General features: G+C 37.2%; 1 protein-coding gene and 1 pseudogene across 1 annotated transcript; one reads left to right on the top strand and one right to left on the bottom strand.

Annotated features, from left to right (window-relative positions):
• Positions 1–290: 290 nt before the first annotated feature.
• On the bottom strand, positions 291–6,466 carry LOC110733426 (mucin-5AC-like). The gene is made up of 5 exons (XM_021913474.1): positions 5,652–6,466; positions 5,341–5,452; positions 3,446–3,560; positions 1,486–2,685; positions 291–977 (listed from the first exon to the last, which is right to left on the bottom strand). Exons 1-5 carry the CDS (start codon positions 5,851–5,853, stop codon positions 723–725), a joined length of 1,884 nt encoding a protein of 627 aa, XP_021769166.1. The 5' UTR covers positions 5,854–6,466; the 3' UTR covers positions 291–722.
• Positions 6,467–7,786: 1,320 nt separating this feature from the next.
• LOC110733429 lies at positions 7,787–12,607 on the top strand (annotated as a pseudogene).
• Positions 12,608–12,651: the final 44 nt, after the last annotated feature.

A 12,651-nucleotide genomic window follows, 5' to 3' on the forward strand; every position in this document is an offset into this window, starting at 1 on the left:
CCAATATAATCTTAATCTTGCCCTCTTAAAATCTTAAATGATATCATGAATAACTCAATATAACTTCTCTAATGCACTTGGTGTCAATTATTAGCTTTGCAAAAATCTCAGCTTGAATCCTCTCAGAAAACTTAATAAAGAAGAATCCATAAGGCAACTCTCAAGCACAAAGTTTATGAATTCACCCGAACCCATGAGGCAATCTTTTTAAACCACATGTGCATTTTTCATTTTAGTTTAACAGAACAATGAAGCAAACAACTGCAAGAATAATGTTTTGTTCTACTATGTACCAATCAAAAAAAAAAAAAAAAAAAAAGGAAACCTCTAAGAAAACTTTAACATTTCCCCTTTCGTCTTTCTTGCAGTGTCGTGGTAGGTGCATTTGGTCATACAAGTCTCAGTCTTCAAGCTTACACAATCTACAGCAACTGTTGGGGTGAATCAATGATCTTCATAGTTAGCATACCAATATATCAGTAGATGACAAGATGTCCGAAAAGTCAGCTACAAGGATAATTAAGCTAAAAAAGTTCTAATAGTACAAGGGCCGTTAAATTATAAATTTAAATTTCGCAGATGCTGATAACTTTACACACATACATCACAACAGCCTGCAAATCCGTTAAGAAACCACTTTGTTTCTGAATTCCTCTATGAAACCCAAAACCGCCAGACAAGGAAATGCAATTGAAGATTTTTGGGAGCAGATTATTAGAATGTCACCTATCATGTGTGGTAGGTGAAGCATGACCACCCCGATGATCGCTGACTAGGTCATCTTCCAATTCACTACCATGTCCAGCATGGTTATTGACACTGAGCTCAGAACTGGCATTGCTACTCGTAGCAAGGGGAGAATCAGAAACACTAGCAGTCCTGCTTCCTGTAGGCCCTGATCTCACACTGTACATAGAAGAAGCTGGAATTTTTGTCATTAATGGCCGCAAGTTACCAGGGATAGTTCGTCTTATATCCTACACGAGAAAAATAATTCATGAAGCAGTTGTACATACCAGTAAAATGCGCATTACAAAATATAATTAGAATTAATAGTCAAAAACAGATAACAATAACCCATCAATATATATATGCAGGGTCTGAAGAGGTCCAAATGTAATGCTTCTAATCTAACAAAATTGGTAAACTATACAAATCATGAAGAGGTCCAAATATAAACAGCCTTGTTTCTAATACACCTACAATAATTGCCTAGTACACTAATAGGATCCTCGTCTTCCCACAAGTGGTTTAAATCTTTGTAAAATAAAAAAGATAACTCATAGTTTTTTATCAGAATTAGATGCCTATGAAGACCAACATGAGGTAAAACAGTGCTTTACATGGTAAACCCTACACATTCACAATCAAAGAAGCTGAGATGATGAGGTCATAAGAGAATTTAACAGGATGTGTTAAATGATTACGCAAAAAGAAATATATACTACTTATTACAAATTATGACAGAAAAATTGATTAACTCACCATATGCCGTATAGCCATATCCAAGGACTTCTTAGAAAGTGACCGTCCAAAGCCAGAGCTATCAGGTGATGAAGCTGACTTTCCAGATAAGCAAGGAGAATGTTTGTCATCCTGTCTTGGTGGTGCCAACTTTCTCATGTTAATCACCCTCTCAACCATCTTTGTCCCAATAACTACGGGACTCACGTCTTCATTTACTTTGGAATGTCCTCGATTTACTGCAGGGACAGAACTTCCACTAGAGTGTATGCCACCATTAGGGGCCCGCCCTCTAGAAGGTGAACAAGACTGACGTCTTCCTGCTCTTCCATTACTGGCAGGCTCCATAGAAGCAGAACGTGCAGCGGGGGCTGCAGGTCTACCACGAGCAGCTGAAAGGGGTCTATCAGGGAGGGTGGTCCTCAGATTTGGTGGAGCATCTAATGAAAAACCAGGCATCTCAGATGGATTCCATGGCCGAGATCTAACAGTTGGAGATGTACCACGCGAAGGCACAGTATTCCTAGATGGTGCTGAACCCACTGACTTACTACTAATCGAAGAAGATAACTTGTTAAGAGATGCAGTAACACTGGGAACACTTGATGACGACGTACGATGAGTTGGAGTTGATGCCCTGGATGTGGGTCGGGATGTAGGAACGGCAGGCCGAGCCGTTGGGGTTGAAGATCTGGCAGTAGGCCTTGTTGGGGTTGAAGATCTAGCAGTGGGCCTTGTAGGAGTGGAAGATCTTGATGGCCCAGCTGATGGAGCTGTAGTCCTTGTGGATCTGGTTGGGGTCGAGGATCTTGAAGGGCCTGCAGACCTAGTGGATGTCACAGAAGCTGTGGATCGAGCTGATGTCAATGAACCAGAGGGCTTGGGGGAAGAGGAGTGTAGTGTGGGCTTAGAAGAAGAAAGTGTGCCTCGAGAAGTTGGTGTAGATGATCTTGAAGGTTTAGAAGACGGCACTGAAGGCCGGCCAGTTGGCGTCGCAGGTCTAGATCCACCCCCTGGTGTCACTGGTCTAGAACTTAGACCACCTGATGAGGGGGGCCTAGACCCTGGACCTCCTGAAGAAGGTGGCCTTGACCCTGGGCCCCCTGATGAGGAAGGCCTCCGCATTCCTGAAGCTGAAGATGTCAACCCAGAGGATGTATTTGACTGCCTTGGCATCAAGCTGCTCCTCCCTGTAGTAGTCTCTGTCTGGGAGTTTCCCAACTACATCACAGTTAAAATAGATGAACTTAGAAAAAATAGGATCACATAATGTACATTAATAAGATTAAGAATTATCACTGCCCACTTCCCCCAATTCCCCATTATTGGCATTCTCTCTCGCTTTTCGAAACTTATCAAGTAACATCAAAGAATAAGATGATCACCATGAAAGTAAAAGGTAGGCGATAAATTAAAACAGTTCTAATGCTAAACTTAATTACGGATTATGGACCATCAGATCTCAACAAACGTTGTACAAATATTAAGGAAAAGCATCAATCATGGATATAATCGGAACACTAGAAAGCCTTCCATAAAAAAAGATTAGGTACTTGGGTACCCATAATGGCCCATCTGTACTCATATTTTTGGACAGGTGTTCTGCGGGGATCTGATATATAAACAACGATACATGAAGCTCATTCAAACTCTTTTATATGCAGAAAAGGCTTCTTCCCACCTATTTGTGCCATTTACTACATAAATAAAAACTAAATGACAAGGAAGGAAACATTATACTTTATCACTTTAAGCAATGAAAAGGGCTTCATAAGATATTAATTTCCCCCACAGAGAAGAGATTCCAGCTTACTCATCTTGACTTCAATGAAAACACCCAATCCCCAAAGCCTCTCTCTTTAACTCGTACAATTTCATGTGATATATGCAGTATTATCTTTCATATAAGAAGTAAACTACTTGGGATTATTCAGTTGTCATTGTGTTTATATAATCCAGCGTTGGACATCTGTATTCTTACTCTTGATCTCAGTGCGGTAGGTTGAGCTTTCGGAGCTTCTGCGTCATCCATGTAGGCCTTTCTTGACTCCATCTCCAGTGAAGGGAAGAGAGGTGTACCAGGAGGGGTCAGAAGCCTGAAATGAGAAAGTGAATGCTGGTAAGAAGCCTTTAAAGTAGGAAAAAAGAGACTAAAACCCAAAATGAAATGCAATTCTTTCACCTTAACTAAACCAATCCTATAAATCTCATGGCCAAAAATTTACTAGACTGCACTGAGCTGCTCCAATTATGCTAAAAAAACTAGCTATAAAGTCTGAAAACCTCTCGAATTGTAATCCATTTTACTTCAAAGGCACTAGAAAAAAGATAACAGCAATTAAAAGTTAAAACAAGCCTAATATAGTCAATTAAAACATCATTACTAGTACCAACATCAGACATCCCACCACTCAATGCGAGCGAAAAACAAACTAACAAATATTATAACAGAATGCCTCCAGATGTACAGAAGTCAAGGTAGACAGCTGGTTACAGGCTGAAGCTTCAGCTACCTAGGCCCCTTAGCCCCTTAGGCAACAACGGAATATAAAAGCAAAAGTAATAGCTAAAAATAGCAGCCCTGTGTTCTAAACCGGAAACTTCCTGGATAAGGTTAAATTTTCTTCAACATATTTCAATACAAGTCAAATTTAGGAAAAAATAAGTTCTGATTAGTTCAAATAAGTTAAGTTTAGGGAAAACAAGTTTAAAAAAAGTTAAATTTAGGAATATAACGATTACAAAAGTTCCATGTACAACTAATATAAGTTCAGATAACTTCCCAGATAGATGAAAATAAATGAAGATAATGCACCCTAAGTATCTTTATTTCCTTTATGGCATCATCAAACTGCTTTGGATTGCAAACTTTTTTTGATAATATTCTTAGCATATATCTACACACCCTATCAATGTTGGATGGAAGCAAGATTTTACTTTTCTTTAAGATAATCATCTTAATACTCATTCGATTTTCTATTGAAATAGAGGAAGCTAATGATATCAATATCTATATTTTCAGGGGGTAACAGAAGGATTACAGCAATCATCCTATATACTCTCTTGTAAACATCCTTCTTCGGTAAACATTCCCTCCACAAATGTTTTTCCATTACAATCTAACATACAGTTGTGAATCTCCAGGCCTTTAGTTTGTTCAGAAAATTTTCCTAACAGCCTCATCTCTCCAAATGTCCAGAACAATAGGTTCCTCAGAAACATGAAGCTGGAAGCTATTACTTCTTGCTATGTATAATGAACCATCCATGAAAATTTGTAGACAAGGATGCCATTTGGTACAAGAGGTGTAGGATGGCTGGAAGGTGAGAAAAATATTATGGTTGATATATCATTATCCATCATGAGACAAATTAGACGGATAGTTCTTACACATTCAAATATCATCTGTCACTATATTTGTACTGCCCTTAAACTTTCTACTCTGTATATCCTTATCACTGAAGTATGTGGCCTGTCTTAAAATTTTCATCTCATCATAAATTCAATTTCCAAACTTTTGGGCAATCTGTCCACAATATAATCTAACCCAAATACACAATCTAGAGATAATATGGACAAGAACACGTGTATAAGGTGTTAGCTTGGAAAATGGAAAATACACTTTCCATTTTCTTCTGAAAAGGCACCCATAATTATTGTTGGATTTTGCTTCAAGTGGAAGCAGCAACTTATAAGAGCACTCGAATACCAAGTAATGATTGATAAAACAACAACTTAACATATCTCCAAATTAAGCAAAATGCAATCTTAAACTACTAACATATTCAAATTTAGATGCAAACCAAATCATACTACATGTATACTATACATCAACAACCTAAAAATCAATCTTTCGATGAAGGATGCTAGATTTACCAGTCATAATCATTCTTATCACCATCCGAATTTAAAAACTCATCCGGGCCCGTCTTCCTCACCGCCGTGGCAGAAGGAATATTGAACAACGGTGAACTTCCTGCTTGCGACACTACAAAATCCATCAACAATCATAGCAATCAATCAGAAAACAATACCGAAATCGACGAAACCGATAGCTCCACAACATCATCAAATCAACCAATTATATACAGAAACAATCACAATAGCTACTACTGAAGTCAACAAACACTATCAAACAAAACCAATTAAAACTTCAAAAAAACAAATTACAGAAATAGAAAGTATACCTAAAGATTCATCCAATTCACCAGAATCTTGAAGTAGCATAAGATCGTTCTTCTCCTTCTCACGTTTTCGCATTTCAAGGAACAATGCGAGGTCGTCTTCTTTCTCTCTCATCGTAGCCGAAGAATGGTGACTCTTCAGCTGCGGAACCCTAGGTCTAATCGACGGCATTAGCGTTTCAGGACCTCTAAAACTCCGATTCATCGCAAAAATTCAACTTCTCAAAAACCCTAGCACAAATTACGAAGCTCAACCACAACAACAAAAAAATCCCTAATTTCTCATCAATCTTACCAGAAATTACACCGATTAAACTGCAAAATCACAACCTCAGATTTCCACAAACTGCTAATCAAACTCAGAGATCTGCAACAAAGCTAAAACGCTGAAAATGTCGCAGTTCAATCAGCTGAATAACTGATGAAATGAGCGTTTTATGCAGAAACTTGAGATGAAACCAATAAATTTAACCTAAATCAGTAGAATAAATACAAGAAGTTTCTGGAAATTAATTAAATTTTGAAGATCAAGTTATTTGAATTTGAATGCTTTGAAGAGAAGAACTGTTTGGAGTTTGAATGAGCTAACATGAAGAGAGAGGAGAGAGAAATAAATATTTGAAGATGAAAGAGGAGAGAGAAAGAGTGGCAAGGATGTAAATAGAGATGAAAGCGATGGGTAAAATGGGGAATAAAAAAATAAGGGGGGAGAGTGGGGGGTAGGAAAGTGTTGTTTGGATTTCAATTTAAGGAAAGAGGAGAGAGAAAAAAAGGATGAATTTTTGGTAAGAAGAGATTAGGATAAAACGACATGTAAACCAAATATATAAAAATGATTTATAATAATAATAGGAGTATTAGATGAAGATGGTAATGATTAATTAATGGGAAGATGGGGCCAACTCCCAGGTTTGTGTTGTGTGTGTCTTTTGTTGGAGTTGGATTCTTTTTTTAGTCCTTGATGAGTATTTTCATATTTTGAGTACTTGTTACTTCATGGGTGGTGTGGTGGGGTTGGTCCTACTCTTTGCCTATCCTCATTAATGCTTTTGTGTTCTAAACTTCATACAATAGACTAATACGGTGTACTTTATATTTTTATTTTTGTAAAATGAAAGGTCCTACTAAATCGGCACTTCTTAGAACACTCATATCAGTGAGCATTCTTTTGCTTATGGAGAGCAAAATTGATGAACAAAAATGATAGAAATGTTAATAGATCAATGAGCAAAATAAAATATGCTCAAGAGCAAGTTAGAATTTGCTCAAAATAAAATATGCTCAAGAGCAAGTTAGAATTTGCTCATAGGATGAGCAAAATTGAAGATGAATAGTAAATACGTGGCCCCCAGCATTCATCCAAAATTGATGAGCAAAAATAGTAGAAATGTTACTATATCAATGAGCAAAATAAAATAGTATACTCATGACCAATTCAATTATTTTTTTATCACTAGTGAGATAAAATTTCCTCATAAAAAATGCTCATAAGCAAATTTGGTTGGGAAGAGAGAGAAAGTGGCTAGAGAGAGAATGAGTAAAAAAAATTTTGCTCACTAAAGTGGCTAGAGTTAAATCAATCCATTTTTTTTAGGATGCCCACCCGATTTACCGTAGTTTAGCTTCGACTACATCCAAATCCAACCCTTGGCTTATGATAGGTGAGAGTGAGTCTCCCAACAAGAATTTCTACATACGATGACTCGGTGAGGTACGAAACCGAACCCGAAACCTCCCTTAAACGACATCAGGTTGCTTACCGCTTGAACCAATTATTAGTTCCATGTCACTTAAAGTCTTAAATCACATGAGCGCATCATCTTGAGGAGTGAGGGGATGGAGGGATGGTTGGTCCCTCCATCTCCCCCCAATGTGATGGGAGCTAGGGCTGTTTAATTTCGGATATCCAATCGGATCCGATCCGATCCGAAATTTTCGGATATCCGAATTTTCGGATCGGATAGTCGGATATTCGGTTCGGATTGTCGGATTTTCGGATCGGGTAGTTAAAATTTTCGGACAAAATCCGATCCGAAATCCGAACTTTTTTTCGGATATCCAATCCGAAATATTCAAAACCTTAAAAACCGGATCGGATCATCGAATTTTCAGATCGGATATTTCGGACCGAATATTTTTGAACACCCCTGGGAGCCCATTCCTGTGATAGGATGGGCCCCCTCCCCGTAGTTTACCGGTCAAAAATAAAAATAAAAATGAGCGCATCATCTCATATTTTCTCCTTCCTCCTCCAAAACTCGTTTTCTTTCCGGCCCTTTTGACCAGCTGAACACTAGTCTAATAAAATTACAACCTCCATTTAAAAAGACTTCCATTTTCTACATTTCACCTCTCATATAATTTCAAAAGCTATACAATAAAGTCAGCATATCTCAATTTCTATTCCAAGGCCAAAATAAATCAGAAAACACAACTGATGAGGGTTTAATCAATTGAATTTTTCAGACAACCAAAGTAATCAAATCAAATCCAATCAATTAGAAATTCTGATCTTCAAATTCAGGAAATTTTATTTTTGTAATCCAAATTCGTAGTTGTAATTCTGAATTTTGAGGTAAAGGAATGAGGAGAAGTGGAGCGAGTAGCGGCAGCAGCGGCGGCGATAGCGTCGTTGTTGACTACGGAAGGAGTCGCTCCACCTGCGGTTACTGTAAATCCGGCCTTCGCTCCAGTGTCACTCATGGTTTATCTCTAATCTCTGATTAATTTTTGAAATTAAGCTGAATTATTTGCTTGATCATGTTTTTTAATCTAATGTAATGTTACCTAATTGATCTGTGAATAATCATGGCATTTTAATGACATTTACATTGTAAATTTGAACTATGGCGGATTGACGATGTGATCAACTGATGATTTCTTCTTATTTCGTGGAATAATTTACGATTTTGCGTGGTTTTATGTATTTAATACAAGTAGATGATTTGTGTTTATTTTGTGGGTAAATGTAAGATTTGTTCATACACATTGACAAATTAGACGGTAGAAAAGGCAATGTATCTAAGTGTTGTAGACTTGGAGCATTATTCGGCCTCGATGTTTGAAACTCGAAGAAACATGAATCACTTATGTATCAGTAGGAGTGATAGTTCTAGTCATCTTACAAACGCTGTGGAGAAAAATGATGTTGAAATTAAAATATCTTACAAACATGTAGGAAACTGGTAGTTGCCTTGAATTATAAGATATGGATACGATTATCTGATAAATACGAGTAGAAAGGATGGATTCTTTTTTGTAATGTTGATACACATATTTTGTAGAATGTATAATTTAGAAGATCATGTTTGTAACATCTGTGATGATTCTTTATACACTCGAAAATTCAGTTTTTTTTTTTTTTTTTTTTTTTTGCAGGTTTATGGGCAAAGAACCTTACAGTTTATGATTATCAAGGTTGGTATCTTTGCATCTTGTCATAATTATAATTGTATCTTGTCTTACAGTCTTAGTTAATAAAATCATGTGGCTGAGATTTGTGCTAGTATAAGGGATTGATTATCTCCTTTATGTTTATGGTATTTTCATTCTTGCATCATTGAGGTGTAATGATGTTTTGACATGGTTAAGTTAGTGCTTGATTTCCTTGTTAAAAAATGAGCTTTTTAAAAAGTAATTGAAGATCGAAGAGATGCCAAACATAATGGAAACTCTGAACCATTATCCTGTAGTATCTCAAGTGCATATATTTTCTGTGTTTTTCTTGTAACAGAAATTGAGCAGGGAAATACCCTTCTTACCTAGTTCCATGTTTGAGTTATTTGTAAAGAAATGGAAAATTTGATGATGATGTAGAGAGATGCCTTTATGATTGCCCCTGTACCTGTGATAGTCGATCCAACCGTCTGTATCTAAGATCTATAATGATTTGAATTGTGTTAAGATGTGGACATGACATTAGTATTCATTGCCCAAATAGGATGAGGGCTTCGTGTGGCTCAAGTGTGAATATGCTTTGTTGCACAAATTGGGGAAATTTTCTTGTGGATTTTAATTGGCCTGCTGAATTGCCCTGCAAAGGATTAAGCATCTACTCTTAGTTGCTAGTGCTTTGGATTTGTTTTGCAATTACACTGGGTTCTTTGATGCATCTTTCTCAGATCTCCTGGACCGAGGTTGGAGAAGATCCGGCTGTTATCTGTACAAACCTGATGGAAACAACATGCTGCCCTGAATATACCATACGACTGAAAGCTGATAAATTTTCGCCTTCTAAAGAACAAATTCGGGTGTCTAAGAGAATGCAAAGGTATGTTTCTCATACTTCAATTTAATGTGGAGTTTATGTGAATGCAGCCTTAATTGTTTTCTTCATAGCTTAAATTTTTTTTTTTAATTATGTTTATCTTCAAATCTTCTCATTTCTTAACAAATATTGGAAAAAGTTTAGCACAAGGAATTTTAAAATCTATGCACAGAGTTAATAATGGGACAACACCCATGTAGCTAGAGACTCTAATCTGAAATACTTGATATTTAATTTTTTTTTTTTGAAAGAATACTTGATATTTAATTAACCACTGCTTACTTCTGGAGTTCTGGGCCTTCTGGCATCTTTTATTCCTTAACTAAAATACCTTTCCCATATGTGATTTCCTTTTGCACGAGTTGGTGAATGTGCCATACAGTGATGCCAACCTTTTCCTTTCCCTGGCCTGATGATAATAGTCTTCAACTTCTATTGTTTTTTTCTCCGCTGTCTGCTGGTCTATATGAAATCAATGGGTAGGTACCTTGACGGATTATGGGATGGTAAAAAACAAGAACTTGTAGATAAATCCGGGGAGTCACAAGTACATGCTCATGGTGATACATTGTCCAGCTCATCACAAACGGAATCTCTAGGAAGACATGAGCAGAGTACCAAGGATGAGGAGCTATTGGATTATCTATCCAAGCAAATAGATGTTGCCATCCAATCATTTGTTAAAAGTAAGGATTTACCATGTGATATTCAATATCCAAAAGGTATTGTAAAAAAATTTTCCAGACCAAAAAGAGACGGTTGGTTGACAGATCAGAAGATCTCTTATATACAAGCAGTATTTCATTTCAGCTAGCAGCTACATTGAGACGGACAAAGTCAGATGCCAATGATGTCGGGACAAAGAAAGACAGTTTGGCTGTAATAGGGTCTTCATATGATTTATCCCCCAAAGATATTTCAGAAGAGTTGGCAAATGCTTTGCAGCATCTTGTAGAAGTACCTAATCTATCAATAAAAGCCTGCAATGGACACTTAAACTTCTACTCTGCGGTAAAGGAGGTCCGTTCTGATAAAGAGTCTCATCAAGTTAGAATGTCCAGAGAATCTCCAATGCAAGAAAGTAAAGGACATGTCATGATACCTGAAAACCCTCAGAGAAAGAAGCGGAAACTGGAAATCCATTTAAATAAGTCGAGTTTTGATCCAGAAGAGTTTGCCTTGTATAGAAAATATCAGATAAAAGTTCACAATGATGAACCTGGTGATATCAATCCGGGGTCTTATCAAAGGTTTCTTGTTGATTCACCCTTGATATATGTTCCTCCAACTGGTGATGATACTGTTCCTTCTTGTGGATTTGGTGCATTCCATCAACAGTATCGGATTGATGGGCGGCTCATTGCTGTTGGGGTAATAGATATCCTTCCTAAGAGCTTGTCAAGCAAATATCTATTTTGGGATCCTGATTTTGCTTTTTTATCACTTGGTAAATACTCTGCCTTGCAAGAGATAAATTGTGTAAAAGTAAACCAACGGCATTGTCCTAGTCTTCAATACTATTATCTTGGTTATTACATTCACTCCTGCAGCAAAATGAGATATAAAGCTGCTTATTGGCCATCAGAACTTTTATGTCCTCTTCGTTACGAGTAAGTTTTTTTTTTCCCCCCTGAATATGATAACTGGCATGGTGTTTCATTCATAAATCCTCTAGGATATGGAGTTGCTGTATTGCTCTCTCTCTCTCTCTCTCTTTTTTTTCTCTCTCTCTCTCTCCCTCTCTCTCCATAATAGATTTATCATTTGCATAGTGCTTCCTTGGTGCCTGTGTCTGAGAAAAATTCTCTGCTGTTCAATTATGCATACTTTCAGGTCTTCTTTTTCCATGTATTTGAGGTCTTTGTGGTATGACAATGAAAAGCAGGTTGGGCTTGTCTCTCTGTTCTTGAGGGATGGGGGGTACTGGGGGAGAGGATTCAGGTTGGGTGATAAGCTTAAGCATTAGGAGCAAATATTCTTTTCTGTTGACAATTGGACATTTTAAACCTGCATAGCTATGTCTGTTTTCTTGCTTTGAAGATTTTGGTTATAGTATTTACAAAGTATTTAATAATTTCTTTTCCCTAACAGTACTTGATTATTTTTGTAGGTGGGTTCCATATGATGTTGCAAAAGCTTTGCTTGACAGATCACGGTATGCTGTATTGTCAGATTATGCCAACATGGAAAACGGGGACCCAATGTCGACCCAAGAACCAGGAAAGCATTTGGATCAGCAGCATGATGACCCCGGTGATGAAGATTTTAATGACTCTTATGTGGGGGGTGAGGAGAACATGCTTGATTCTGGTTCATCAGAAGATGAACAATCATTTGAAACCAATGATCTTGCCTCAACTCCCATTGAGAATGTTGATTTTAGTCGCATTCTTTTTGATTTGGGTGGAGATATTTTTTTTAATTTTTTTTTTTTTTATAAAAAAATTGAATATCATTTAGGTTGGTTTCACTTTGATCGTGTAGTGGCTTCTTTTAGGTTGGTTTCACTTTGATTGTGTAGTTGACATTGTGTCTGTTCATTTTTCTTTGTTTGACTTTCTTTTCTCGTCGATTGAAGGAATTTCAACATGCTCTTCGCTCTGGTCAATTACAACTGAAAAACCAATTGTTGAGATACATGAAGGTCGTTGGGCCACATCTCTCAGAAAGAATGGTTTATTCGCTTGGTTAGTTCCATTAATCTTTTATTATGGCTTAAAGCAGGGAGTTCCTGCT

The sequence above is a fragment of the Chenopodium quinoa genome, unplaced genomic scaffold, assembly GCF_001683475.1.
Source record: "Chenopodium quinoa cultivar QQ74 unplaced genomic scaffold, ASM168347v1, whole genome shotgun sequence".
In the NCBI taxonomy this organism is placed as follows: domain Eukaryota; kingdom Viridiplantae; phylum Streptophyta; class Magnoliopsida; order Caryophyllales; family Amaranthaceae; genus Chenopodium; species Chenopodium quinoa.